General features: G+C 42.6%; 1 protein-coding gene across 1 annotated transcript; it reads left to right on the forward strand.

Annotated features, from left to right (window-relative positions):
• Positions 1-461: 461 nt before the first annotated feature.
• Positions 462-13,341, forward strand: pxylp1 (2-phosphoxylose phosphatase 1; the record flags this gene model as incomplete). Its single annotated transcript, XM_038272081.1, has 4 exons — positions 462-684; positions 1,857-1,983; positions 11,348-11,487; positions 11,630-13,341. Coding segments are annotated over 4 exons (1,515 nt in total), but the record flags the coding sequence as incomplete, so codon positions are not given.
• Between the last annotated feature and the right edge of the window lie 1,313 nt (positions 13,342-14,654).

The raw sequence follows: 14,654 nt of genomic DNA on the forward strand, positions 1-14,654 counted from the left end.
TTATCCATGCTGGATCAGATCCTGATGATTGAAAAAGGGGGAAGGGAAAGCAGAATAAAGCCTTAGCCTCGCTGCATGCAGTTAGCCTAGCCTTGGAGCTAAACCAGGTCCTGGAAAAGGACGTTTCTGGCGCCATTTCTCTCTGCGCCTTGGACCATCCTGTAAGTTTTTATTGCAGAGGAGCTGCTGCACATGTACAACTTTTAGTGAGTCAATGGGAGAAGATTTTTGCGCCCTAGGGCGGAAATACGTCAATAGGGGGTGCGGCGTCCTAGCACCCCCTATTGACCAGCCGCCGCTGATGCATTGCTGTGTAAACAAAATTGCAGCAACTATGCAACAATAATTAACTGAATTTATGAAAACCGAACCACTTACTGTATTTTTTGTTTTATATCCAAAATATTTATTTTTAAATAAAGTCTTTTTAACCGAACTGAAAGTTTCCTGTTAATAATTAGAGGTTTTTCTCCCTGCTCCTCCTCCTCCTCTCAGTGAACCTGATTCCCACCACCCCCATGCAGGATGAGCGACCCGTCCAGGCTGCAGACGGAGCTGTCAGAGCGCTCCAGGTCAAAAGCAGAAAGCGAGTGTTTCCTGTGCGTCCCACGATGGAGCCCGATCCCGTCCTGGAGGCTTATAGCTACTGTAACACCCCCAACCGCACCGAACAAGCATGGGAAGGTAATATAGAAAAAACTCAGTTAGAATGTGGTTCTATCTGCTCTGAAGCACGGTTTCCTTTTTTAATCCAGAACTGGATCAGATCAGCATACCTATAGTCAATACGCAAGACATCAGATTTGCGTTTAAACCTTTAGCTTTGTACGAAAAATAGACTTTAAACTGCCTCGACGGCCGTGTATCCCTTTAGTCTTTCACAAAATAACAAACAAAAACTTTTTCAAAAATGAAGCAGCACGCGTGTTTTTACTGCTCCTGCTGCGTGCGGTCTGAGCTAGGGGTGTAAATCGCATCCATCATGGTGATTCATCCATTTCCTGACCAACGATTCGATTATTTTCGATACTCAAGAATACACCATGATACGATACGATACGATTAATCGGTTAAATTTTTTTTTTTTTTTTTACACCTTACAGGCTAAACAAAGTTTCAAGTTTGAAATAAATCAATGAAAGCTGTAATATCGTTATGCTTTTTTTTTTTTAGAAACAGCAGCAAATAACAGAAGTAGAAAAGTTGTATCAAAAAATACTTCACATAATCAGTGCAATGAGTGCAATGCAATACCTCGGCTCCAGACGTCCCGCCCCCTCTACTCCCACATTGTAGCTGACCGCAGACAGGAGGCCGGCTTGTTTTGTTTTTATGACCGAAATTGCGGAAAACAACTCGTGAAGTTTGACCCGCTAGAAGAGCGAGGTGCGTGAGAACGCTGGGATCCTTTTTCCAGATTTATGATCACTTTTTTTCCCTCTGAAATGTTCAGATGTTTTGGAAACAAAGAATAAAAGTTTCTGTTATTTCTGCGCCATTAGGATTCATTGTTAAACCAAACTGTACTTTAGCTCTGAGACCTTTTTTCACCTTAAGGCACTTTAAATCAGTCAAATTATATGCAGATTGGTCCAGTTTTCCATCCAGGTCACCAGCAATGTCCTTGGCTGTGCAGCAATCCCTCCTACAGTCAATGCATGAACCAAGGAAAATTAGAAGCAAGTCATTTGTTCCAGACTATTTAATAAAATAAAACCCTAAATGGATTTAAAAGATCCTTCCATGGATTAAAGACGAGGGCAGTTGCAGAGTTTGTTTCTAACTGAAGCGTAAACGTAGCAATAAAACCGACCCACGTTGCCACGGATACGAGCTGACTGGTTGTCTCCTGACAGGTCACAGTCCTGCAGACTACAAGCTGCTGTCTGTTCACGTGATGATTCGTCATGGAGACCGCTACCCTCTGTACTCCATCCCAAAGACCAAACGGCCCAGCATCGACTGCACCCTGTCAGCCAGCAGGTAAACAATCACACAGAAAAAAAAACCTTAAGGTGTTCGTCTTTCAGAGTAATCACACAGTGGAGCAACTCTTTCCCATATGGTCACATTTTAATCACAAAATAACGTTTATAAATATGAAAAGGAAGAAAATTGTTGCTTCTAGCAGATATTCAGATCTAGATCAGATTCCTTTCTGCAAAGGTTAAAGTCGTAGGGAAAACATATTTAAATGTCAAATCATTCTGGCTTAAACATGTATATAAATGTACTTTTTATCAGACAATATTGTGCCAAAATTTAGAAAATTTCAATTAAAAAAAATCCTGTCTTAAAATGTTTTTTTTTTTTCAATATCTTCTGCAGGCCAGTTAGTAAATTCAGCCAATCATATATCAACGGTCATCTGTCAATCAAATTTTTCGGTCATAGCATCTTGTTTCATATGTCGCAGCTAATATACGCAACGGTTGAAATCAGAATCCTTTCCTTTCCCATTGAGTTGCGTCCCAGTGTTCACGGGGATGGACGTCTGTGTCTTCGGCAGGCGTAGAGCTAACAGAACTGGCAGCGTTGCGAGGCAAGGGCTCAAACATGTACGGCTGGAAGCCTTCTACACCAAACCAAGCTTCTGCCGCCCTGGCGTCCTCTTCCACAACATCTTCGTCCCCGCTTTCCTCCTCTAAATAAAAAATGGATGACGGAGGAGACTCATCCACGACCTCCGACACTAAACTCTCCTCCTCTTGCATGTTTCCTCTGTCCATAGCGTTCCTTGACAGCGTCGTTTCTAAGTCACCAATTTAGTGCTACTTGGTCCCAATGGAATTTCCCATTGGGAACCTGCTAGCACTAAGATGCTAACTGGTTAGCAAGATGCTTCCTACAAACCAGCCACAACCAAACGTGCTTGTGAACCTTCCGCCACAACAATGCCGCCCCCCTGATAATCGACCAGTCACATTGACTTTATTCACTCGGGTAAAGTCGGGCACCACTCGGGGGAATTCAGAAATGCAACGGTCGGAACGGCCGCTTCCCTACGACTTTAATCTGGTTTGGTGGGGATCTGTACTTTGACTCGGTCATTTTAAAGAGAAACTCACATTCTTTGGGGAAACCTTTAACTGCAACCAGATTAAGCTCTTTGCATTTTAAAGGTCGAGGGATGAGATGAAGCCCCTTTTAATGATTAATCTGACAAAGTATAGAATGTTAAAGGTGAGTAAATACTTCTTTAAGGGATCTTATCACTGGACTCTTATTACTAGACTTTTTTTTCAGCCTTAGAACAGCCATTTTATGCCATCAAATGCATAATATTTCCATCTTGTTTTTGTAGGCGAAAGTAGCAGAGATTGAGACACAAATATCAGGATGTCGATGTAGCTTCATGAATACGGAGTGAATTTTGTTCCATTATTCTTGCAAAGAAGTTGTTTTGTAAATGGAAGTAAAAAAAATGCATTTCAGAAGTAAAACTTTGAAAAATTCTTAATCAAAAAAGTTTTTAAGAGTAACTGCACTGTTTTCTGTCGTTTTCTTTTCAATTGAAGATGTATTATTTAAATTTTTTTTTCATTTTTTTTTCAAGTTTTTTTTCTTAGATTACCGTATTTTCACGACCATAAGGTGCACCGTACTAAAAGGCGCAGTCTCAGTTATGTGTCCCATTTCTGTATTTAACACACACATAAGGCGCACCGGACTATAGGGCGCGTTTTTTATATACAGGTACATGTCCTCTACTACCTTTAAATAGCTCTACTGCGTATTTAAAAATACAGCGGGCCCAAAACTGAGTATGACTGTGCTTTATTCATGTATTTATTACAAAGTATTAATCAAACCTGCGAGCTGGCCGTGAGACAGACACATCGCAGATGACACAGCGCTGTGATTACTCCTAAATTAACTTAAAATCCTGAAACCTGCCGACGGAATATGTTCGCTTTTATTGCCGGTATCCTGGTGCCTGCAGTTTAAATTATTTAGATGAAAAACACCTGCCAGCAGCCGCGGTGAGGCTGCTGTTGAAGGGATTTCTGCTGTCGGTGCACCGCTGGTATGTGGGGGTCTGAGCGCCTCCGACAGAAATAGATAATCTGGATGAACTGACTGCAATTATTAAGTTTTCAGGTGGCCTTTCTCACTCAAAAACATATTAAAACTACTTTATTCCCACTGATCACAGCAAATATAGCTGCAAGATTTAGATTATTTAGATGAAAAAACACCTGCCAGCCACCGCGGTGAAGAGGAGGAGACCCGCCCAGAGGCTGCTGTTGAATTAAGTTTTCAGGTAGAAAAATAGAGCGGGAGCAAAACTGAGTATGATTGTGCTTTATTCATGTATTTATTACAAAGTATTAATCAAACCCATCAAAGTCATCATCCTCTGTTTCTGAATTAAACAGCTGTGCTAAATCAGACATGCCAGTTTCCCCTTCTTCTTCGCTGTCAGAGTCACTTTCCGTGCAGCGCAGCTCCTCAGAAATAATGCCGGCTTTTGCGAAAGCTCGAACAACAGAGCCAGCAGACACGTTAGTCCAAGCATCTACAATCCATCCGCAAACTGTGGCGTAATCTGCCCGGCGCTGCCTTCCACTTATCGTGAAACTGTGGTCTCCGTCTGTCATCCATCGCTCCCACGCCGCTCGCAGCCTTACTTTGAACGGCTGCTTCACACCGATGTCGAGCGGTTGAAGCTCCTTTGTCAGACCCCCCGGGATAACGGCGAGCACAGCGTTCATTTGATTCACCTTTTTTTTTCACATCGGCTGTGAGATGGGCACGCAGCGATGGTGATGCGTGGAAAAAAAGCACCTGGTCTCCTCACATACACCTGCCTTTCATCATCTCCCCAGCCCGTTTCATTTGCGTTAATATCATGTCATCAGAGCGCTGTGTCTGTCTCGCTGTCAGCTCCCAGATCAGCTTCTCTGATTGGTTGATGCGGCGCGTCCAGCAGCAAAACTTCAATTTTTCCATCTCGAGCAGCAGCAGCGCGTTGGCGGTGCGTCAGATGCTTAAACGCTCCCGACGCGCTGCACCTGCAGCTCAAAACGCGCTCGGGACCTTTTGCTGCACCTATACGCGCGTCAACCATTGACTTTGCATGTAAACTCGCTGCGTCTGCTGCACCTGCTGGGTCCGGTTCACACCGATGTCGAGCGGTTGAACAGCGAGCACAGCGTTAATTTGTTTCCCCATGTTTTTCACATCAGCTGTGAGATGGGCACGCATGGAGTTACATATTAACAGCGATGGTGATGAGTGGAAAAAAAAACACCTGGTCTCCTTACATTCAGCCACTCTTTCATCATCTCCTCAATGAGGTGGTCTCAAAAGTCGCAGTTACAACACACATAAGGCGCACCGCACCAAAGGGCGCACCGCACATTTTGAGGAAAAAAAAAGACGTTTAAGTGCGCCTTATAGTCGTGAAAATACGGTAGGTTATATACATTTCATTATTTTCAAAATGCGTTTTCCAGATCAAATTCACTTCACTTCTGTGGGCGGGCTTTCCTCTGGAGGGTGAAGCGAAGACTCATTTCTATTGGCCCGTTGGATGTTAGCAAAGTTTTTATTAGTCAAGAGTGAGCTTTGGTATTGACTTTAAATGGAAAAAAACTATACAATACCTTTCAAAATAATGCTATTTTTAAAACTCAGAAAAGTAAAAAGAAAAAATATAGTGAATAAAATCTGAAAAAAAGCAATAGTGTGGAAAAAAGAAAATTGAAGAAAAAAAAGAACAAAAATAATAAATCTGGGGAAACTTTAAAATTATTCTCAAACTGTATTTGATTAAGACATTTTTCCAAATTTCCATTTCGTATAGCATTCTTTTCTTCAAATTTCCATCTACAAAATGTGTTATTTGCTTGCAAAAATAATGGAGCAAACTTCACTCCGTACATAACCTATATTTCTGCTCACAGCTCTTGTTGGCAGCGAGCTTCATTGCCTCCTCCTGCAGTAACGTGTCGGTACGGTTCGCCATATTGATGCTGTGGAACCGAGGATGATGCTGACTAACAGAGCGACTCTCCGCCTCAGACGGCGAGAGGCGGCGTTACATCAGGAGTGCTCCAAGACGCCGCCGTTATCTTCTTCCACTCGTTTCTATCTGCAGCTCTGCTTGTTCAGGGTCAGATGAGACTTCATGATAAGCAGTTATTAAACGTTGGCTTCACTTTCTATTTGATTGATTGTTAAACATTTCCTGCATGAGAGCGGCCATGTTTATAATCTGAAATAAAAATCATATGATCATCAGATGGTTTGGGGGGAAAATCCTCTTTTCACTGAAGCACCTCAGCCCAGATTTAGCCAAGGATTTAACTTTGCATAAAGCTCTCAGTGCAGCACATCTGGATAAATCATGAGGACTTTAATCTGTGGAGCTTCTGGCTGCTGCTTTACAACCTGGATTTATTCACTATATGAAACAAAGACTGTCATGAAACAACTGAACTGGGAAAAATAGAATAAACCTGCAAACCCTGAGCTGTTTGTCCTAAAGCCTCATAAAAGGCATCGATCTTTCATTAAGCCTCATCAGATCTGCAGCAGAGAACATGGCTGAAATCAGATGGGCACTGAAGAGGTTTTTATCTCCATCTGTTTATTAGCGCAGGAGTCTGGATGTCTGAAGGAACCAGTTCCAGCCAGAGAAAGTGAAAAACGAGCGAGTTAGCTGACCTCACTTCCTGCTGTTATACAAAGACATTCTTGAACTAAAATGCCTCATTAGCTTTTAAATGGCATCACGAGGCGCCTGCAGCCTCTAATAGTTTAAAATAAGCTAAAGCCTTTCAAGCTAAAGCTATGGATTCTTCAGTTAAGGATTAAAGCATTGAAAAGCCTCCGAGTTTAAAGCGCTCTGCAGTGAGCACCACTAGAAAAACTAAAGATCTGATTCATTACATTGGATTGATTCATTAAAAATATCAATTTTACTAAATAATTCACCTCATTCAACGACTGTTTCTGTCACATGCTGAGCTGATTACGAGCTTTAACCGCATTTTCTGCTCCCTGACATCTCTATAGTTCTGCTGCTATAGGCTTAGACTGCTGGAGGACATAGGGACCCCTTTTTCATCATTCTGCTTCATTCTATCTCTATTCTCCCACTCTGCAGAATCTGTTAGTTCAATCTCTAACGTTCTGCTCTCTCTGCTTTTTCTCATAGTAGCTTCATCTGGTCTGTTCCTGTTTGGCTGTGACTCCATCCTGGAGAGAAATATCAGCTGTGCTGCTGCCATCAACACCTTTGTTTCTAGATGTTGGAGCTTGGCCTGTTTTCCAGTGTAGTCCTGTTTCTCTGACTGTGACTAACTGGATGTGCTCTCTTCATCCTCTGACATGGGAGCTGGCTTGGAGCTCGTCTGCCTGGCTGTGTGTTTCCTGGACGGGGCCGCCTGTGGAGCTGGTTGACAGTTGCCTTTTGTATCTATGCTTCTTTTTCTATGTCTGCTTCTGTCTCCTTGAACCCCAGTGGGCCTCAGCAGATGGCCGCTCACACTGAGCCTGGGCCTACAGTTCACCAGATCATCCAGTCAAATTCATACGTTTTCTAAGGTAAACCAGCTGATTGCATCGACTCATTGACTCTTCAGCAATCCCTCACACTAAGCATGCTTGTAGCGACAGTGGAGAGGAAAAACTCCCTTTGAACAGGAAGAAACCTCCAGCAGAACCAGGCTCAGTGTGAGCGGCCATCTGCTGAGGCCCACTCAGCAGAGAGAGCAGAACGTTAGAGATTGAACTAACAGATTCTGCAGAGTGGGAGAATAGAGATAGAATGATAAAAAGGGTCCCTATGTCCTCCAGCAGTCTAAGCCTATAGCAGCAGAACTATAGAGATAGCTCAGGATAACCTGAGCCACTCTAACTAGAAACTTTATCAAAAAGGAAAGTTTTAAGCCTAGCCTTAAAAGTAGACAGGGTGTCTGCCTGTTCTGTTCCTCCTCCTTGTCTCTGCAACGCCTCCACAGCATCTTCCATATCAAGGGCCACTCCAGTAGCACCAAACCTCTGGATAATGTTTGGCGGTTCGCCTACAATGAAAGCAGAGCTCTGTTTGAGTTTGAGTAGGAAACAAAATAAAACTGGTGAATTCAGTGAAGTAGTTGTTAAAAATCAATGCATTTTTTGTTTGTTTACATTTCTCCCTCTATGGCAGTGGTTCCCAAAGATTTTCTTCTGGGCCCCCCTTTGGATTACAATAAAATTTCCACGCCCCCCCCCCCCCCCCCCCCCCCCCCCCCCCCCCCGCAAAAAAATAAAAAATAAAAAATTGGGCACACACATCGTTCAACCAGATATAATAAATCTATACACATATTTTGTTTTCAAACTCCACTGAAGTTTATTTCACACTTCAGGTTGCAACAAAACAAACTACACCATCCTTACAGTGGAACACTTTTGTGTAACTGTACTTTTTTCATAGTTCTATACTGTACATTAGAAGAGGATTCTTTGTTGTCTGTGTTATTTTAAACATATTTCTTTTTTTTTATTATTTGTAACAATATTTAACTTTGCTATCATCAATACATCAAAAAGCCTTTGTGCAAAATGGAGTGAAAACATTGAACAGCTCCCTGAGAGTTTGAAATCAGAAAGCAATGATTTATGTTCAAATCAACATTTTGGTAATGTTGCAACCAGTTTTTCTCGTGTTCATTGTGGAATTTGCCTTAACTTTTTGTTTTAAAGTGGCATTAAAAAGTCTCAAAGTCTTGAATTTAACTCGCCAGATGCTGTAGGAATTAGATTTTATAAGTTCTCTAGTGGTGAGAAAACAGTAGCGGTCCGGCCCCCTCCAAACATTCTTCTGTCAGCTTCTACCCCCCAGCTTCACCACGAGCACAGATGTGGAGGTGGAGGCGGGTGGAGCTGAAACCGCTGCTGCTGACTCAACCTGATGCAGAGAAGAGTTTGTTTTCGGTCCCTCTGTTTGACCAAACTGTGATTACAGGTCCCACCGCGGCTCTCAGGGGGAACGGACGGGTCTGCTTTGGGTTTTGCTACATTATGGAGCCCGTTTTCTGGGAAAATGACACGTTGTGGGGACCGATGCCTGGAGCACAGGGAGGTTTTAGGGTCAGGGGTCACATTCAGAATTAAAGGTGCGAGTCGGGGTTTGGGATGACCCCGTCACAGTTAGGCCGTAGAAATGAATGGAAGTCAATGGAAAGGCCCCGCAGAGATAGTGAGACAAGTTTCCGTGTGTGTGTGTGAGTGTGTGTGTTGGAGCGCTCTGGCACCAGGCTGCCGACCCACTGTCTCCGTCTGCGGTTAACTGAGCTCTCTTTCCTCCTCCTCTCTCCCAACAGTGTTTTTTTCTCTTAGTTCATCACACGCTCTATTCTATTTATTCTTTATTGTTTTTTTGTTGTTGTTTTTTACAGTTTTCTCTCTTATTTGACTTGACATACTCTATTCTGTCCCTTCCTCCCTTCCTTCCTCTTCTCTAATCTATCCCCATCCTATCCAGTCATAATAATCCCTGCTTAATGCAGCTGGGCTCTAATCTTTAGCTGCCAGCAATGAAGCTAATAGAGGCTTTCTGTCCAGCATGGTGTCTCCATCCTGTGACATCCAGCCTCCCAGTGCAGCCAATTAAATCTCAATGGTTTGGTTCTCCTCAGACCAGTCCGATCGGCTAGCACTAAGGATTATTATTACTATAATGCAGCAGAATAAGCAGGTGATGATGGAAACCTGATGGCTGCTGTGACCTGGTGGCAGAAAAAGCCTCTGAATGTCCGTTTAGATGCAGCAGGAGTTTGGAGACGCCAGACGAAGCTTTACTGTGCTTCATAAAAAGGTTTTAGTTGATCTATTTTTACGGCTTGTTCCTGACTCTCTCCATGATCGCTATGGAAACCACCCTTAATCTATCTGAGCTGCAGCTCCCCCATTTTATTTTGTTTTTTAAACTATAATCTCTGATTCTTTTTAATCTCCTGGATTATCGACTGCTCTTCCTGCCTTCCTTGTATCTGGATGATGGTTTGTGCAAAGATTTGTCTGTTTGTTGGTTTATTACCATTTCCTATAAACAGAATAATTCATCTTTTTCTTTCTCAATCCTTAGTTTTCTCTCACATCAAACTGTTTTGTCACAATTTACATTCTTGTGTCGGAGGGACCCCTGCTGGTGGACAGAGGAAGCGCACGTACATTTCCACCTACTGGACCCAGAAATAGAGCAATAAATGAGCTTTAGTATGGAGTTACTTTTATTCCATTATTGTTTAGAGCAAATATATGACATCTTAGGGCCATTCAAATTTTCAGTTGAAAGTGGCATTTTTATATAAATATAAATAAATTCACAAGTAAAAACACCCAAATTTCCGAAATTAAAACATAAAAATAAAAGAGAAAAAGTAGCTAATTGATAAACAAAAGAAAAAACAAAACGTAAATGTTGGAGAAAAAGGTTGCAAATTTGCAAGATTTTAAAAGTAAAGCTTATGTAGCAAAGTATGCTACATAAATGCATCATTAATTGGAGGGCTTTAGTGATAGAATGAGGCGGTACAATAATACAAAAAAAGCATATTTATCTCATAAATTTGCTACAGTTTTCTTTTAAATTGACATGCTTATAATCCTGTAAATGTGCATGTTTTTTCTCGTAAATATGTATTTTTTTAACTCATAAATTTTCTACTTCTTGCTTCTAATTTTGCATCTTGATAATTTTATACGTCTGTATGTTTTTTTTTCTTGTAAATCAGCCTATTTATTTTCGTAGATTTGCTACTTGTTTCCTTCCAAATTTGCGTGTTTATAATCTCGTAAATGAGCATTTATTCTTGGAAAAAAGCTCAAAAATTTAAATTCCTTTTTTTTTTTTTCATCCCTCTTTGAAGACGCCATAGAACAAAGAAAAGGTTTTGGAAAGTAAAATAAATAATAAAGAAGTAGAAGGTTTAGAAACTTATATTTATTCAAATTATTATTTATTTCGGTTTTATATTTTTTTAATGTTGCATTTTTCATCACAATTTTTTGATTTCTAGGGGCGGGCTTTCCTCAAAGACTGATTAATGGTTGTTGGAAGCAACATTTTTATCACTCAAGCGGGGGCGTTTGAATTGAGCTCCAACAGTAGTTTAGATTCAGTTTCTCGCCTCATAAAGCTTTATTGCACCAATGATGTAACCTGACAACCAGAGTATAATTATTAGTAACCTGGATAGCTCAGTGTCGGCGCACAGGCACTAATGATTTCACCACAACTCTCCTGCTGCGAAACGCAAAGCAGAACTTGGATATTCAGTCAAACAAAAGCTCTGATGTTATTGATAATGATTAATGACGTAATAATCGAGTTGGATCATTATTTTCTCAGGGAGCCCCCCCACCCTCTGCTGAACCGCTTCGTTAACCACATGAGCCAGGGGACCCGGGGCCACTGGGAGTCGCCACTGGGATCCATTTCACGCCTCCCCAACCACAGTGCCTGTGAAATGGGAGAACTCACCCAGACAGGTGCAGAAAACACTTTTTTTATCTCGGCTGAATGTTTTAGTTTCTTCTTTGCTGCGAATCAATGAATTTCTTTGGTTTCGCTGCAGATTTATTTTCTCCTGAAACGGGAAAACCTTAAATCAAGCTTTCGTCTTTCCTTCAGGCGTGGTGCAGCAGCTGATCAACGGGCAGATCCTCCATCACGCCTACAAGCATCACGGCCTGCTGCCCTCTGATTGGTCGCCTCGCCAGGTTTGGATGGAGACGACGGGGAAGAGCCGAACCCTCCAGAGCGGGATGGCCTTCCTCTACGGCTTCCTCCCAGATTTCAACTGGACCAAGTTGACCGTGCGTCACCAGTGGAGCACGTTGTTCTGCGGCGCGGCGTGCGGGTGCCCTGCCAGGAACCGATACCTGGAGGAGGAGCAGAGGAGGCAGTATCGCCTCAGAGTGGCCGACGCCAACCTGGAGAAGACCTACGTGGACATGGCGCGGACTCTAGGCGTTCCGACCCGGCAGCTCAGAGCGGCAAACCCGATGGACTCGCTGCTCTGCCACCTGTGCCACGGCCTTTCCTTCCCGTGTGTTCCCAGCGGAGCCGGCGGCTCTGGCGGATGCCTGACCGTGGCGCAGTTCGCTGTGATCCGCCAGCAGCAGCTGGACAACGAAGTAGACAGGAGAAGAGTCGGCATTTACCGTAAATACGCCATCCTGGCCATGTACCCGTACCTCAACAGGACTGCCAACAAAATGGAGCGAGTCGCCAAGGCCAGCAAGGCCGGCCAGCGGCCTGCTGCAGGCGGGGAGGAGGTCTTCACCCTCTCCTCGGGTCATGATGTCACCATGGCCCCGCTGCTCAGCGCCCTAGGACTGGAGGAGGCCAAGTTTCCTCGATTCGCTGCCAGAATCGTCTTTGAAATGTGGAAAAGTCCGCCTACCACGAAGGGCCCGGTAAAGAAACGAGGGAAAGGAGAGAGGGCGAATTTGAAAGATGGCGAGGTGTTCATCCGAGTTCTGTACAATGGCGAGGATGTGACCTTTCACACGGCTTTCTGTCATCCCGCATCCCGCCACATCAGCCAGCCGCTCTGCCCGCTGAGAAACTTCCTCACCTTCATCAGGAAGGACATGTTCAGTATCCTTAACGCCACTTCCTACAAAGACGCCTGCTTCAAGCAGTTCGAGTGACGGACGGAGAGCGAGGGCGCCATGTTTTTGACGCCGCTTTACATTCCAACAGATTGAAAAAACGCACAATCAACCGACGGTTGTGGTTTACCGCCCAAACATTTCAGATCATCACGTAATCGTTTAATCAGCTGGTGTTTCTACTAAGACCTTCAATAATGGATCGTTACCTCAGCAGGAACTGAAAGGCACTTTATTCTTTAACGTAGAAACTAAAGGAAATATTTCTTTTTCTTTTTGTTCTTCAAGCTCAGAAAAAAGCTGCTGAAAATGTGTTGAAGAGAAAAACTGCGACATAAATACGGTTCTGGCTTGAAGCACTGAGTTTTTTTCTTTTTTAACATTTCATCTGATGATGTTTTGTCATTAAAGTTTTCTTTCCTTAAAGGAAAAGTCAGCAAGAAATAATCAATAGATCGTTATTTATACCTAAAATTAATAAGTTCGCAGTAATTTAATAAATTTAGTGTTAATCAGTGATCGCAATAAAACATTTTTTTTTTTTTTAATCAGTCTGGGAGCGGCCATTTTTGCCCAAATTGTTAGTCTAGAAATCACTGAATGGCTTCATTCTAAAATACATTACAGACTGGTTGGCAGTGGATCGACAGCCAGACCTCTCAGATCTACTGGATCTGATCTACTCTGCAGAACCAGAACCAGCCATGAGAAAGCACCTGAAATAAAACCTTTAAAGGAAAAGTCCGGTCAGTCAATAATCAATGGATTATTATTTATACCTAAATCTACTAGTTTGCAGTGATTTAATGGATTTAGCGTTAATCAGTAAAAAAAATAAAAACAACCGGCCATTTTTGCCCAAATATAGTAGCCCCTCCCTCCTGCCATCTTCCAGCAGTGACGTCACGGTGCGGTAAGCCTAGCGCCATTCTCCCCGCTTTACAAGCTAAATCAATGGGAACTACTAGACACATCTGCAATCAACAACAATTATTGAAGATTTCCAGAGGACTTCACCATTGAAATTCACCAGAGCTATAGTGAAACTGACAATGCCCACGTGCATGGCAGCTGGATGCTGGAATACATCGGGTAAAAGTGAAAAAAAGAGTTATTCCACCTTTCTGATTCCTGATCCTCCACGGACGGGTTGGTCGTTGGATCGCCAACTTGAAGAGGGAGGATTTGCCATCGAACTTCTGGCCAGAGAAAAAACCCGTAATATGTAGCCAACATTTGGAAGAAGAATGTTTTCAAGATGACTTGGATAATAGCGCGTTGTGACAAACACCAGATACAGCACTGGGACTTGATCAACAGCCGATACCGCACCGTGACGTCACTAACCAGTAGGTGGCAGTAGTGTTCTTTGGCAAACATGGATGCCTCCAGTAAAGCACATTCACATGAAAATTACTCTGAATAAAAAAAACAACACTTGAACAGGATGTAATAAATTCATATTTAAAGAACTTTTAGAAGTTAGAATTCTGAATCTGAGCGAACTTTTCCTTTAAAGTTGGTTTATGCTTGAAGCGTCCAGGAGGTCAGATTAGTTCTCATGTGGATGTAATTCACCACCTGCAGTTCTCCTCTAAACCAGAGGGTGGCAGCAATGATACCATTTTAAAGAATGTCCAACTTCCACATTTTAAAGTTAGTTTATTAACCAAAAGCTGACTATAAAACAACAGCAATAATTAATTGCAATAATACAACAGATTAAAGACTTTCTGCTCCTCTAAGATCAGTTTTAAGGTTTTTTTTTCTCTGCAGTCATTTAGGAATCCTTCATGTAAATAAAAATAAAGATTAACTGCTCAGCCTATTCAATGTGTATTTTATTTCAAAGCATAAATTAATCGAAACGGTACAGAAATTTCAGTGACTGTAGTCTGTAGGACCTCATGAACATCTGGATGTTCTGCTTCATTAGTTTTCCTGTTGGTTTACGGTGACCAGGAACCGCTTTCAGCTCCATTGGTTCCCCGCCTGGCCCCCTCCCTGAACATTTTCTGGAACCGCCACTGAGGACGAGC

The sequence above is a fragment of the Cyprinodon tularosa genome, unplaced genomic scaffold (assembly GCF_016077235.1).
Source record: "Cyprinodon tularosa strain WSP-4 unplaced genomic scaffold, ASM1607723v1 ctg817, whole genome shotgun sequence".
NCBI lineage: Eukaryota > Metazoa > Chordata > Actinopteri > Cyprinodontiformes > Cyprinodontidae > Cyprinodon > Cyprinodon tularosa.